Below are 15,161 nucleotides of genomic sequence, written 5' to 3' on the forward strand. Positions count from 1 at the left end.
GCTCGTATCTTTCAATACCATGTTAATAATAGTACTGACATGATATAATGGAAGGAATTAGCCACAGTCAGTACAAGGACGCGTTTTTTCATATTTATTCTGGTCACTATTTGCAGATTTTATACAGCTTCAGAAATTGATGTGAGAATTAAAGTAGTAAAGACTCTGACCATTAATCTTCTGACCTCCACAGACCCTTCCTAATGTCAATAAAATTGTCTACTCACATAAAAAAATTCATGTGTTTTCGTATTTATTCTGCTTACTATTTGGCTATCTTATACAGCTTCAGAAACTTACGTGGGTATTAAGATAGTGAAGACTGTGGCCATTAATCTTCTGACCTCCATAGACCCTTTCTAATGTTAATAAAATCGTCTAATCATACTCAAGGTAAAAATGCGTCCTAGTACTGAAGAGGTGAGGAATCATCGGCCCTGGAAGGCAGTTCTTGGTGGCCTGAGTGACTGAACGAAAGAGAGAGATTTGAATACATGAAGAGTGAATCGCACAGCATCCCAGCTGATGTGTGTCCTTACCGGAACACTAAGTGGCAGGCAAATAATGATTAATGAAGTCGTGTCTAGTGAAGCAGGAGTCTTTCACTATGCATGCCGCAAAGTACATCGTGTTTGTGTCTCGAAAGGGTATACACCTTTACGTATTCATTAAGTCCTTTAGCCGGAAAAATAGTGAAATTGAAGTCTAAAAAAAAAAAAAAAAAAAAAAAATTATCTGGAAGGGATAACCAATACCAGCTCTTGCAAAGTCTAGACGCTCCACTTGCCCGCAGACTGAGCCATTAACGGATGTTGTGTAAACACTGCTCCAAAAATCATAATTAAGGGCGAATCTCCCTGAAAGTCCCGAGAAACACTATCCGAACCTGGAAACCATTATGGATCCAAACCTTGGAATCTTGAGTCACAAGTTTTATAATTTCCGCTGTGAGTGACGGCAGAAGTTACCAATTCATAATTACACTAATTAACTTCTTGTCACCCTCTTGACCTTCTATCATAAATGACATGAATTCGGAGTTTAAAGAACAGACGAGAGGATATGGAGTTTCTGCGTATGTATACACCATCATTCACTTAAACAGCAATATAAATTAGCCTTAGTGTGATCTGCATAAAAGTAATGGTGATAAAATACCTTATATTTACTCCACATTTCTTGCTTAAGTTGTAAATGAGCACCCATCAACCTATCTTTTACCTGCGAATATGCACACACACACACACACACACACACACACAGACCCATATAAAAATCATTCCTTCTGGCCCGTATGGGGATCGAACCCACGACATCCGCGTTATTAGCACGGCGCTCTAACCAACTGAGCTAACAGGCCGTTGCATGCTGCTTTCATTAAAATAAAAATCCTTAGATGAAGATTTTAGTAAATTCAGAGTTATGCAATTTCTAAGTGTTAGAAAAGATCAAAAATTATATACAAAGTACAAAAAAAAAAAAAAAACAATCACGGAAAGGAAAGGTAGTAGTAGTAGTAGTAGTAGTAGTAGTAGTAGTAGTAGTAGTAGTAGTAGTAGTAGTAGTAGTAGTAGTAGTGAAAGGAAGAGGAGGCAGAAAGCACCTGACGAAACGATAATGAGATAGTAAAGGTCAGTAAGAGGAGGAGGAGGAAGGAGAGTAGGAGAAAACAGAACGATAAAAACGAAGTAAGAGGAAGCGAATGGGGAAACAGAAGCCATCGCGAATGAAACAGAGGATGGAAAATGTGAGGAGTGGATGATGAGGATGGCGAAGGAGAACCTTTGCCGGATCAACAAAATAAAGGTTAAGAAGTTACTCATTAGCAAGATAATAAAAAATAAATAAAACTCTCTCTCTCTCTCTCTCTCTCTCTCTCTCTCTCTCTCTCTCTGTGTGTGTGTGTGTGTGTGTGTGTGTGTGTGTGTGTGTGTGTGTGTGTGTGTGTGTGTGTGTGTGTGTGTGAGTGTGTGTGTGTGTGTGTAAATCCAGGTGAAGAGAGTAGGTTTTATTTTTTCGGAATTTACATCATAAGTGAGAAATGTGCAGAGTTTAATCAGTATTTTCCACTTTCCACTTGTCCAAGAATGAAATAAGTACCTTGGTGAATATAAAATACGTTTGCCTATCGATTCCAATTACTATCAGTAAACACAACATGAGAGAGAGAGAGAGAGAGAGAGAGAGAGAGAGAGAATTTGCGAATGCATGCCTATCACATTCTCTCTCTCTCTCTCTCTCTCTCTCTCTCTCTCTCTCTCTCTCTCTCTCTCTCTGTGTGTGTGTGTGTGTCTCTCTCTCTCACCACGACTGTTTTCAAGGCCAGAGATAATATTAGCAAGGTTTTCAATAGTGTTTCTCTTGTTGATAATGCAAAAATATAGTTCACCTGTCACTACAACCGCGAAAGCATCCTTGAATCTGTGCAGCTTGAATTAGAGCTTTTAAATATAGGTAACATGGTTTTCAATGATGCTTTTCCTGTTATCTATATAGGAAGTTTCTTAATTTTTCACCACTAAAAAACCTTAATAACTCGTGTCACTTCAATTAGAGCCGTTTAAATGAAGGTAGCAGTTTCTCGAGGCTGTTTCTATTGTTAGGAATGCGGAAATGTTGTTAACTTGTTACCAGAACTATACAAACATCATTGAAAGATTCAACACCAATTACGTATTTACCTTGTGATTCACCTGATTGATATGTGATGTTGCGTAGTGGGGTTTGGTGGTGTCTGGTGGTATTGTCGCGTCTTGTATAGTGTGTGGTGGTGCATGATGATGTGTGGTGAGGTGTGATATGGTATGGTACGGTGTGGTGTTGCACAGTGGTGTAGTGGTGTGTGATGATGTGTGATGTGGTATGATGTGGTGTGATAATGGTATGGTATGGTGCGGTGGTACCTGGTGTGGGATGGTATAGTATTGTGTGGTGTGGTGTGGCGTTAACACTTCACTCAGGAAAGCTTTACTGCCGTGTGTGTGTGTGTGTGTGTGTGTGTGTGTGTGTGTGTGTGTGTGTGTGTGTGTGTGTGTGTGTGTGTGTTGCACCTGCTTGTATCTGTATCGAGAGCCACTTTCCAAAATTGAATGTTGGTAGTGTAATGGCTTAAAACTGACTGGTTTTTAGTGGTTTTGTCGTGTCATTCTCAGTGAGCCCCACACACACTCTATGCCAAACACATCTCCACGTTTTGCTTCCCACCGTCACCAATTATGCCTCTCATCTAGAATATAAAGGGTACATGTTTAACTAACACTGCTACTATTACTACTACATATGATAATAATAACAATATACAGTAACCACCATCACCACCTCTTTTCCCTGCCTGACACATACCACGAGCAAACCAAAGATCTGGCACAAAACACACACACACACACACACACACACACACACACACACACACACACACACACACACACACACACACCCTGAGGCCACAACAGCGGTGTGTTTGAAGCTTTATCACTCAAAGAAGAAACCAAGTAAAGAACGACCGCTGGGAGGAAAGCGTGTTGATGAGTGTACAGCACCAGCAAAAAACTCCTGACCAAAGTGACCAGACACAGACCTTTCCTGAGCAATGTTTCATGTCAAGAAAACTGGAGCAAAGGAGAAGTGATGCTTGTGTACAGTGTTTGTGTTTCTTACGGCTGTTTGATTTGGACTTGCGAATGAGAACTCGTGGGGAAATGTAATATATAGACACACACTCTCTCTCTCTCTCTCTCTCTCTCAAACCAATTATGATGGAATAAACAGGTTTTGAGGAAAAATTATTTAGATACACCTTTCTGAGGGTCTGTTCGTCCGTGTCCGTATCCGTATCCGTGTGTGTGTGTGTGTGTGTGTGTGTGTGTGTGTGTGTGTGTGTGTGTGTGTGTGTGTGTGTGTGTGTGTGTGTGTGTGTGCAATCAAGACAGGGTGGATTACTAGCTGTTACCTAGAGAAGTAAGTTCAGAGTATATAGTATGTAAAAGTAATAATGACATGAGTGAAATTGAAGTGCTTGAAAAGAAGAAAAGGACGTAGAACACAGAAGACAAGGAAGAGCGTGAGGCGTGAAAAAAATAATAAATGTGAAATCAAAAGAAATGTTGGTTATTATTTTCTTTCCATCATTCCGCTCTGCTCTATCCAAACATTTCTGGAATATGACAAAGAAGAAGAAGAATGGAAGACGAAGGAGGTAAGGAAAAGATGTGAGGTTTCTTTTCATTTCTCCATGAACGCTTCCAACTTTTTGAAAACATATCCTGAAGGACAGATTATAGTGGGCGAGATTGAACGAAAACTTACTATTTTTCTTCCGTCCGCTCGTTTCCTCACCCTATACAATTTGGTAGTGTGTTCCTTCAAAACCTTCATAACAGGCCGTGCTCCATACATGCCTGGAATCTATAAACAAATTTTCATCATGTACTGTATACCTAATAACCCACTGCATCTCTTCCAACAAAACAACATTCAACTTACCGGTTTATAAAAATGACTGGTTAAGTGTATAGAAAAAAATAGGACAGGCAGCTCACCTAATCGTAGTAAGAAAAAAAAAAAAGGAAAAAAATCAGGGAAGCTCAAAATACGTAAGTTGACCATTTTCGCTCCAGAGTTATCAAGTTAGTACACGATAGATTGCATTGTCTGACACTATATCGTAAATGAAACCTGACTATGAACAGAAAAAGCTAGTCTTTTACATAGTTAAGATCACTATTAACTTTGTGTGTGTGTGTGTGTGTGTGTGTGTGTGTGTGTGTGTGTGTGTGTGTGTGTGTGTGTGTGTGTGTGTGTCCTCCGCCATTACCATTGCCACTACCAGCAGCAATAATGATAATGCGGCTATTTTCACTATCTTGAATCCCTATCACTGTCACAATATGCACTTCCACCTCACACTGTGTGTGTGTGTGTGTGTGTGTGTGTGTGTGTGTGTGTGTGTGTGTGTGTGTGTGTGTGTGTGTGTGTGTGTGTGTGTGTGTGTGTGTGTGTGTGTGTGTGTGTGTGTGTGTGTGTGTGTGTGTGTGTGTGTGTGTGTGTGTGTGTGTGTGTGTGTGTGTGTGTGTGTGTGTGTGTGTGTGTGTGTGTGTGTGTGTGTGTGTGTGTGTGTGTGTGTGTGTGTGTGTGTGTGTGTGTGTGTGTGTGTGAGAGATAGGATAGGGTGTGACGGTTTTAAGAAGTCCTCGACTAGCGTGGTGACTAAGGCGGTGTCAACACGGTCATATCTCATTCTCTGCGGGGGTTTGTTGGCGTGGTGGCGTGCACGTATTTGTTTTTAGCGCGCGTGCTTTTGTGCACATTCACATGGTTTGTGCTTTTCATTTCCCTCCTCGCCGGCAATTCAAGTGTTGTGGTCAGCGGCGTAGCTGGTGAACTTCCTAGAATCAATATCTCTGAGTTATCTTCGTGCGGGGAGGTAGCACGTGCTGTTTCTACGTTTTCTTTAAGGAGGGTCGGCTTGAGAACTTCCTACTCAGCGATGTGGTTCTTCTGAGATCTATATATTCTAATTACTGCTTCGTAACATGAGCATCTTGATCTTTGCTATCATGAGAGCTAACTTTTCTTCCACGATCTACTTACGCATTTCATACCAAGGTCCAGGATTTGTTAAGGTCAGGTCAACACTACACCTAGCATCACCGTCACAGGAACATCGTGAGGCGAGGTAGAGATAAGCCAATCCATCAGATTTTTCACACCATTTCCAGCCAGCACGGAGAGAGTCTGAGCGCGCTGAGTGATTCCTGGAAACACGACTTCAATCGTTCGCTTGACGAGGGACAGGAAATGGGCAAAGAAGTCTAAAAAGAATTACACGATTTTTGTCTGTCTTTCTGCTCTCTCTCTCTCTCTCTCTCTCTCTCTCTCTCTCTCTCTCTCTCTCTCTCTCTCTCATACATTCACCCGAATGGATCATACACTCTGACCATTTATTAGTAGTTATACGTGTGTGTGTGTGTGTGTGTGTGTGTGTGTGTGTGTGTGTGTGTGTGTGTGTGTGTGTGTGTGTGTGTGTGTGTGTGTGTGTGTGTGTGTGAACATCTATCATCTGTTTGCATAATCAATAGCCAGGCACGCATTTAGAAAAAGAGAAAAATACTATAAATAACGTACAATTAACCAGTTTTCCGACTCATATGCTGTGGCTGAACACAATCAGGAAGAGAGAAACCCAGGAGAGTGAGGCGAATAAAGAAACTTACTCTTATCTAGGAAATGTTTACTTCCTGCAGAAGCAAACTTTCGGCGGAGGGGAACGGCTGGCCGAGCACCAAGCCGAGCGAACTATTTCAGGCACCCTTAGCGAGAAACCGAGTAGAATGTTGGGGGTTTACGCCGGGAACACAAAGTTTTGCTGCTTCTGTGATTCTGTTTATTTACACTCACGCGCACAGACACGATCTCTCTCTCTCTCTCTCTCTCTCTCTCTCTCTCTCTCTCTCTCTCTCTCTTGGAAAACCAATATGAATTAATATCTACCTAGAAGTGTGTATGTGTGTGTGTGTGTGTGTGTGTGTGTGTGTGTGTGTGTGTGTGTGTGTGTGTGTGTGTGTGTGTGTGTGTGTGTGTGCGTATGCACGTGCATGCCAGCACCTGTGACTTATTGAAGAAAACCAAGAGAGGAGAAATAAAAAAAAAAGATGAGTGGAGCCTAATAAGCTCCTTTCTAATTCTCTTTTCTACGTACTCGCTCTCTTTCCTTGCTCACCTTCCCTGCCTCCTCCTACCGTCCTCCTTCCCTGCTGCCTTCTGACTGTTTACCTTTGAGCCCATCTGGAGAACGTAAATCATCACACCACTACGCCTTGCTTGTTTTGGTTCCTCATTTCGAAATCACAAGGAAGAGCAGGACGAGAGGAGCTGGGAGGAGGAAGAGCAGAAGGTGAGAAGGATAAAGAAGAGAAGCAGGTAGATGACAAAGTGGCTGGAAAGGAGGGCAGGAAGTATAAGGAGGAGAGAAGGGGTGAAAATGAACGGAGGTATTAAACAAGTAAATGTAGGGAGGGAAAATTCAACAGGTAAACACAGGATATTTTCTGCCGTGTAACGAGTGCACCTGTTCTAATATCATGCAAAGTTTTTCAGGTCACCATTATTAGTGAGAGAACAGGCGAGGGAAAAGTGTGAGAGGGTCAGAGTTGGAGGAGGTGCGGAAGGGGGAGTAAGAAAAACAAATGGAGGTGAAAGACGAAGAGGAGGAGGAGGAGGAGGAGGAGGAGGAGGAGGAGGAGGAGGAGGAGGAGGAGGAAAAAAGTGCTGTAATAAGAAAAAAAACGGAGGAAGAAGAAAGGAGGACGGGAGGAAAAAATGGAAATTAAAAGAAGGATGAAAGAGAAAAAAAAGAGTGGAAAAATGGAATGAAAGTGAGATAATGACGAAGGAACGATAAGAAGAAAGCAAGGACAAGGAAGAGGAGGAGGAGGAGAAAGAGGAAAAAGAGAAAAGCCATTAAAGAGAAAATGGATAATTACAGCCGATGTTGTTGTTGAAAAAAAGAAAAAAAAAAGATAGAAAGAAAGACCAAGAGAAAATTTAGGTTTGGAAATTGCAAAGGAGGTCACAAGAAATTAGAGATTCTTCCTTTTTTACAGAACACACACACACACACACACACACACTCTCTCTCTCTCTCTCTCTCTCTCTCTCTCTCTCTCTCTCTCTCTCTCTCTCTCTCTCTCTCGTTACAAACTTCCCCATCTCAATCACTCTCATTGTGTTCCACTAATTGCCTTCATCGACTTCCCCGTCAACTTTGCCCTTGATGTGTTGGGCTTCTGCTGCTGCTCTGTGCCTATTTGTTTCCGCGAAGTATTAATTATTCTTTATCCACGTAGTTTTTCACACTTTCACCAAATAGTACTGAATTTTTTTGTCCTAGTCGATTAGCATTGATAGTCCCGAGAAACATGTTGTCTTCCATCTTGCTCTTCTATTTGTCCTCCCTCTTACAATTTTCCCAGCAGAAGTTTCCTTACCGGTTTGCTTTGACAGAGATCCGTTTTGCTTCTTTCCGCTGTCAGGTTAGGTCAGGGAACACAAAGGAATACAAGTAAAGAATGAGTAGCAATCTTTTTTTTTTTTTAAGGAGGCTAACTAATGATAAAACACAATAGGTAAAATAGTATACCTCATGAAAATGAAGTATATTACCATTGAAAACAAATAAAAGAGAGAGAGAGAGAGAGAGAGAGAGAGAGAGAGAGAGAGAGAGAGAGAGAGAGAGAGAGAGAGAGAGAGAGAGAGAGAGAGAGAGAGAGTTCTATTCATAAGTTTCTCTGAAATAGGATGCTAGGAGACAATACAAGAACCTTCTCAGAAACTTTAGAATCAACAGAGGGTGCAAACAATACGAAGAATTATCTCATATGCCAGCACCTTATCATGTCTGTATTAGAAGTTCTCTCTCTCTCTCTCTCTCTCTCTCTCTCTCTCTCTCTGGAATTTGGAATAGATTCAGGAAGACAACAAAATAAAAGAACATAAAAAAAGAATTGGAATTGTAACGTCAGGTTCTTGAGAAGGAGGAGGAGGAGGAGGAGGAGGAGGAGGAGGAGGAGGAGGAGGAGGAGGAGGAGGAGGAGGAGGAGGAGGAGGAAAGTAGAGTTTTAATAGTTAAAGAAGAAAAGAAGAAGAAAAAAAGAAGAAAAGAAAAAGAACAAAAAAAGAAAAGAAAAAGAAAAAGTAAAGGAAAGAAAAAGAAAAAGAAGAAAAACGAAGAAGAGGTATAGCAAAAACAATAACAACAACAATATGAAAGAGGTAATGAAACAGATGAATGTGTAGACAGGGAGAGCAGGAAGACGAGCAGGAGGAAGAAGAGTAAGATGAGGAAGAGGAGGAAGAGGAGGAGGAGGAGGAGGAGGAGGAGGAGGAGGAGGAGGAGGAGGAGGAGGAGGAGGAGGAGGAAGAGAATGAATCAGAGGTAGGAAATGCAAGAGGTAACAGCGGCAGAATTTTAAGGCCATAAAGTGATGTTTTGAGAAAGAAACACTTGCCACCACTTATATGTCTTACAATTTCATGCTCTATCGACTGAAGTCTTGGCAATGTTACACCTTTCGCACCGTCTGCCTTTGCCTCCTGACCGACCTTCTCCTCTCTCTCTCTCTCTCTCTCTCTCTCTCTCTCTCTCTCTCTCTTCCTTGTTTTGGTGTTTCTTAGTATTTCATCACCTTGAGTTACGTACGTTTAGGTTTATATTTTTTCCCACGTTTCTTACAAGTCATTACATTCCACTAACTCAGGGGGTCTCATCCTTTTTCTCGTTAAGAACCCTCTGAGTTATAAGACCATCTACTCGAACCCCCAGTAATTTGACATCGAACAGAATATAAATTTAGTGACTGACATTAACTCAATAGGCAAAGGTATTCTGCAAAGGATGTAGCATTAAATCAGCCATCTAAGTACCCCTAGAAATCTTCTTGTGAATCCCAGATTGAGAACCCCTGCTCTAACTATTTATCCTTCATCTTGAGTAGTAGTAGTAGTAGTAGTAGAATAAATATACCGCATCCATTAACATTTTTCCAGAGAAGTGACAAAGACAAATTAAGAAAGATTATAGAAACTTGACGACAAAGAAGAAGAGGAAACAGAAGCTAAAAGTTTATATTGGAACCCCACACGTCAGGAGGAAGTGATCTCTCTCATTTTCCTCTTCCTCTTCCTCTTCCTCCTCCTTCTTCTCCTCCTCCTTGAAGAACCACCATCGAAAAGATCAAGTAGAAGAAAAAAAAGTACAAGAAGAAGAAGAAGAAGAAGAAGAAGAAGAAAAAGAAGAAGTAGAAGACGAAAAAGAAGAAGAGCAAGAAGAAGAAGAAGAAGAAGAAGAAGAAGAAGAAGAAGAAGAAGAAGAAGAAGAAGAAGAAGAAGAAGACGACGCCGACGACGACGACGACGACGAAGAAGAAGAAGAAGAAGAAGAAGAAGAAGAAGAAGAAGAAGAAGAAGAAAATGAAGAAGAAGAAGAAGACGAAGACGAAGGGAATAAAAGACATGCCATTTTCCAAGTTCTCTCATGACTTTTTGATTGAAATTCCACGAAAAATTCCTGCCATTGTGATGAAGTCAGCTGCAAAAGTCACCACCTTCCCCTCCGTTTCCTTTATCCTCCTCCACGCAAACCTTCATTTACTTGTCAATCTTTACCTTTTGTCCTCCTTCAGTGCGTCGGTCATATTTTTTTTTCCTTTTCCTTTGCCTCATGTATATTCATTTTGATTATTCTTTACGTTATTTAATATTATTGGTAGAATAATCACCAAAAAAACACAGGTTACCAACACACAAACTTTTCATCTCCATGACGCCAAAATCATGAGAAAACTACCACCTTAATATTAATGGCAACCATCACGTATGCTCTTCCACATGTACTTATATTTCAGAAGTGTATATTCATTTTCTTAACCTCTTCAATACTGGGACACATTTTTACCTTGAGATTTGTGTACTGTTAGACCATTTTATTAACATTAGGAAAATTCTTTGGGATCAGAAGATTAATGGCCAGAGTCTTCACTGGTTTAATCCTCACATATGCTACTGAAACTGTTTAAATCACTAAACAGTAAGCAGAAGGAATATGGAAACGCGTCGTGGTTCTGAAGTGCTTAATGACAAACATCACTTGTGCTCCTCTACATGAACTGTACGTAAATTTCAGAAGTGTATATTCATTTTCTTTAGGCAGAGAGAAACATTCAATACTGCTTGGCCTTCCCTTTCTGGCCAGAAGGTCCAAACATCCCTAGCCTTTCATCCTCTAGAAACCCGGATTTAAAGACACTCCCTGGACAGTTTAGTCTCCCATCACTCTACCCAATGACTCTCCATGCCTTGCGAGAGAGAGAGAGAGAGAGAGAGAGAGAGAGAGAGAGAGAGAGAGAGAGAGAGAGAGAGAGAGAGAGCACTGGTAGGGAAAATAAAAAGAACGTTGGCAAAGACGAGCAGAGGAAAACATCGTAGAAATAATAAATATTCTTTAGTGCGAACAAGTGGAAACAGCGGAGAGCGAGAGGAAGGTGAGGGACGGGAGGGGAGAGGAGGGAGAGGGGAGAGCAGGAGGTGGAAGAAGAAAGGAGAAGTGAGTGTGAACGTGAGTGAGGAGAATGTTTCTATGCAAGTGAGCGAAACTGCAAGAATTGTCTAGAGAAGAGAGCAGGTGGCTGGGTGGGTGTCTGATGAAGAACTGCGTTGGAGAGAGAGAGAGGAAGAGAGATACAGATTAGAGGGGAATGGGGGTAGGGGAATGCATGAGGCCTTCACGTTGTGGTGTGTGGGAGGTGACGCGATGATGAAGTAACATGGCGGCGAGAGATAAAGTGAGAAGGGGAGTAGGGTGGGAAGTAGGGGAAGTATGGGGCGGGGAGTGCAGCCAGATAAGTGTGTAAGGGGAGCGCAGCAGCATCTGGCGAACACCGGTTTTTGGGAAGTGGAGTGACCAGGTCATCGCGAGGGGAGGGAAGGAAGTACAGAGTGAGGGTGGCAGGAGAGGACAGAGAAACAAGAAACGAGGGAAGCGAAGGGCAGAGAGAGAGAGAGAGAGAGAGAGAGAGAGAGAGAGAGAGAGAGAGAGAGAGAGAGAGAGAGAGAGAGAGACAAGGGTTGCGAGGCCAAACGAGGGAGTGAGGGGAGGAAGAATAAGAGAAGATGAAGTGTGGAGAGGGGTTCAGAGGGGAGAAGGGCAGGGAGGAAGGGCTCGAGTTGGCACGAGGCTAGGGTTCGGGCAGGGCAGGGCCAGGGTTGGGCGGGGCCGAGTGGCGATTTTCAGTAGCTGTGGAGACGTTGGTTGAGATACACACGAGTTGATTCTCTCCACCATCACAGCAACCACCTGATAGCGCGATGAACGCTTCCCGCACCGCCAGTTCGCTGCTTCTGCCCCCGAGCTGCCTCTGGCCGTGACTAACGCTGCGCTTTGGTTTAGCTTCCGAGGTGTGTTTTGTGTCATTTGAGGTGACTGTGACATTCTCTTATGATGCATGAGAGCAGCAGAGAGAGCCAGAGCGAGAGGTAAAAGTGGACTCTCTCACGAGGACTGAACATTGCTTCTCCCGCAAGTGTTGTTAAATTAAGAGACGCTCAATTTGTTGGTGAAAAGAGATCGAGGCGTACTCAAGACAGAGCAGCTTTATGCTGTGTTGAACCTGTGCCTGACGAGTGAACTAGGATCCCCTGTTCTGTTTCACGACACCACCCTGTGTATGTCTGAATGCCCGAGTGGTCTGTGTCAATAGAGTGCAGCGAGTACCACGAGGAAAGCTTCACCGTCACCGCCACCATGGTGCTGCACACTGTCAGAGACGAAGAGCAGGAGGAGTCCCTCCAGGAGAAGGTGATGAAGAAGAAGTACTACTGCAAAAATAACAAGAAGAAGAAGCAGCCTCCCTTCTCCGACTGTGACACCTTTAAGTTCAGCGACTATGACTGCATCGGCTTCGACTTGGACAATACCATTTGCCGCTACAAGGTGGGCGAGATCATGCGTCTCGAGTATGACCTCATCGCAAACTACATGGTGAACCGGTATGGCTACGAGCCCGAGCTGCTGCTGCCTCTCGACGATGATATTGACTTCCTGCAGAAAGGCCTTCTTCTGGATATCAAGAGGGGCAACTTCCTCAAGTGCTCGCCGACAGGATGCATCCTGCGCGCCACGCACGGCACGCGGCCAATGTTTGACGACGATATTGTTGCAGTCTATGGGAAGGAGCGTGTGTGGGAGCCAGTGATCGACTTCATGAGAACGCTCAATGATCACCCAGTCAACGGCAAGACTCCTGTGCTGCGCTCCTTCAAAGATTACTTCGACATGCCTGCCGCTGTGGCGATGGCCAGGGCAGTGGACGCGCAGGACAACACAGAAGGAGGCCCTGCAGAGGAGTATGACATCTGGCCGGACGTGCACGTCGCCATGTGCAACATGTATCGGCGAGAACACTTTCGCAAAGATGAAGGTGGCTTCTTCCCTGAAGTCAGATACCATCCCGAGAAGTACATCTACGAGGCTAGCGACAGGCTGAAGCGGTGGCTCAAAGCCATCAATGAACACACGTACACGGCCCTTATCTCAGGTTCCAGCATCGATTACGCCTCACACATCGCCCGCTACGTGCTCGGCCCAGACTGGCGTGAATATTTTGACATAATGATCTGCACTGCAAAGAAGCCCGGCTTCTTCACCATGGATCGCCCGTTCCGCTACCTGGTGGGGCCCGATGACGGCGATGTCGTTCCCACCCACAAGCTGCGCATTGACGGGACCTACTCTGGCGGCAACTGGCGAGACCTGCAGGAACTCATCAAGCAGGAGACAGGCCTGGACCATCCACACTGCCTCTATGTGGGTGACCACCTGGCGCAGGACGTGTTGACGCCGGACAAGGAAGGCGTGGACACGGTGGCCATCGTGGAGGAGCTAGCGGCCGAGGGCATGGTTGGAGACAGGATGGAACACGACGCCGGCTCTGACTTGATGAGCACCTACTGGGGATCCTTCTTCGCTACAGACGACGACAAAAGTGTCCTGGGCGTGGATCGCATCAACACCCTGTACGCCAGCGTCCCGCTCAAGCACTCCCGCATCGCAGTGCCGTCCCTCGAGGTGGTGGCGAGATTCCCAATCAGGCACCAGTACGAGGCCTTCAGTCAACAAACTTCGGGCTTCTTCCCTGGCGATCCCGTCATCCTTCACTTCTAGTGTGTGTGTGTGTGTGTGTGTGTGTGTGTGTGTGTGTGTGTGTGTGTGTGTGTGTGTGTGTGTGTGTGTGTGTGTGTGTGTGTGTGTGTGTGACGGTGCTGACCCTTGCGATTAACCCAAATGTGGTTAACTCGAGTGCGAATTTTGTGTGTGTGTGTGTGTGTGTGTGTGTGTGTGTGTGTGTGTGTGTGTGTGTGTGTGTGTGTGTGTGTGTGTGTGTGTGTGTGTGCCCATAGCCACACTCTGATGATGTGCGTTCCTCTTGGAGCTGCGCCACCTCTACATCTGCCGTCGCTCTGTTTTTGTCGCCCCACAACTGGCCGCAACTCACGAAAAAAAAAAGGTCATGGCTCACACTTGCTCTATCTCTCTCTCTACGGCCTCCCTCGTCCCCTCACCGACCCTCGGGCCCTTCTTTGGCGCTCGTCCAAAAGCTATAAAAAACAAGCACCTCGGTCTTACCTGTGACGCCTCCACCTCCAGCCTTCGGGTAAAGCTTACGAGACGCCTCAAGTATTGCCGGGAGGTGGATGACGGTGGTTCCAGACGAGGGTTGAGGGGACAGGTGGCGTGCAAGTGGTTGGCGCGGAGCATGTGAGTAACGCGAGCACCTGCAATGCTGCGAGGCGCGGAGTGAGAGGTCTTGAACACAAAATCAGTAGTCATGCTCTTCATGGCTCAGTGCAATACTTTACACAAGTGTAAAACGACTATTTAGGTTATATTAACCGATTTTACTTTTTGTTGTTGGTAGTTATTAGTTTACAATAAGGAGGAGGAGGAGGAGAAGGAGGAGGAAGAAGAGGAAGAGGAAGAGGAAGAGGAAGAGAAGGAGGAGGAGGAGGAGGAGGAGGAGGAGGAGGAGGAGGAGGAGGAGGAGGAGGAGGAGGAGGAGGAGGAAAAGCTTTGAGCTGCCATTTTTCTGGTAAAAGATGGAACGAATGTCAGGCACATTTGTTCTCACTCTAATTCGGACCGACGTTCACTATTTATCACCTTCCTAATAGAAAAAAGCATTACGTGACAATAAAAATAAACGAAAATAAAACGAAGAAAAATAGTAACCCGTATTCTGGTCTTTGAGGTGTTCGCGTCAGTCCTAAATGAGCCAGAGAAGACTATTTTGTTATACGGCCATTTCAGCAACACAGCGCGACACACACACACACACACACACACACACACACACACACACACACACACACACACACACACACACACACACACACACACACACACACAGGGAAACCAAAACCATTAAAACACTAATTCATCAAGGTCCTAATGACGCACTGCACAACACACACTGAGCCCTCCCACGCTGTGTTGCTGGACTGAATGAAACTCGTGCAAAGTTTTTTTCTATAAATATTATGAGCTGGTACATATATAAGGGAAAAACGTATCCATGAATACATTCAACTGTGTATGTGAGCCTTTGTTTTTC

At 44.3% G+C, this 15,161-nt stretch overlaps 1 protein-coding gene and 1 non-coding gene across 2 annotated transcripts in view; one reads left to right on the forward strand and one right to left on the reverse strand.

The window, feature by feature from the left end:
* Positions 1–1,286: 1,286 nt before the first annotated feature.
* Trnai-aau lies at positions 1,287–1,360 on the reverse strand. Its single transcript has one exon. It is a non-coding gene; the product is annotated as a tRNA-Ile (tRNA).
* A 10,411-nt stretch (positions 1,361–11,771) lies between these two features.
* Positions 11,772–15,161, forward strand: part of LOC123499488 (5'-nucleotidase domain-containing protein 1-like) — a 4,547-nt gene continuing 1,157 nt past the window's right edge. Inside the window, exon 1 of the mRNA XM_045247514.1 lies at positions 11,772–15,161. This exon is cut by the window's right edge and continues 1,157 nt beyond it. Coding sequence (XP_045103449.1) covers positions 12,227–13,714 — 1,488 coding nt within the window. The 5' untranslated portion in view covers positions 11,772–12,226 and the 3' untranslated portion in view covers positions 13,715–15,161.

This window comes from Portunus trituberculatus, chromosome 50 (assembly GCF_017591435.1).
Source record: "Portunus trituberculatus isolate SZX2019 chromosome 50, ASM1759143v1, whole genome shotgun sequence".
NCBI lineage: Eukaryota > Metazoa > Arthropoda > Malacostraca > Decapoda > Portunidae > Portunus > Portunus trituberculatus.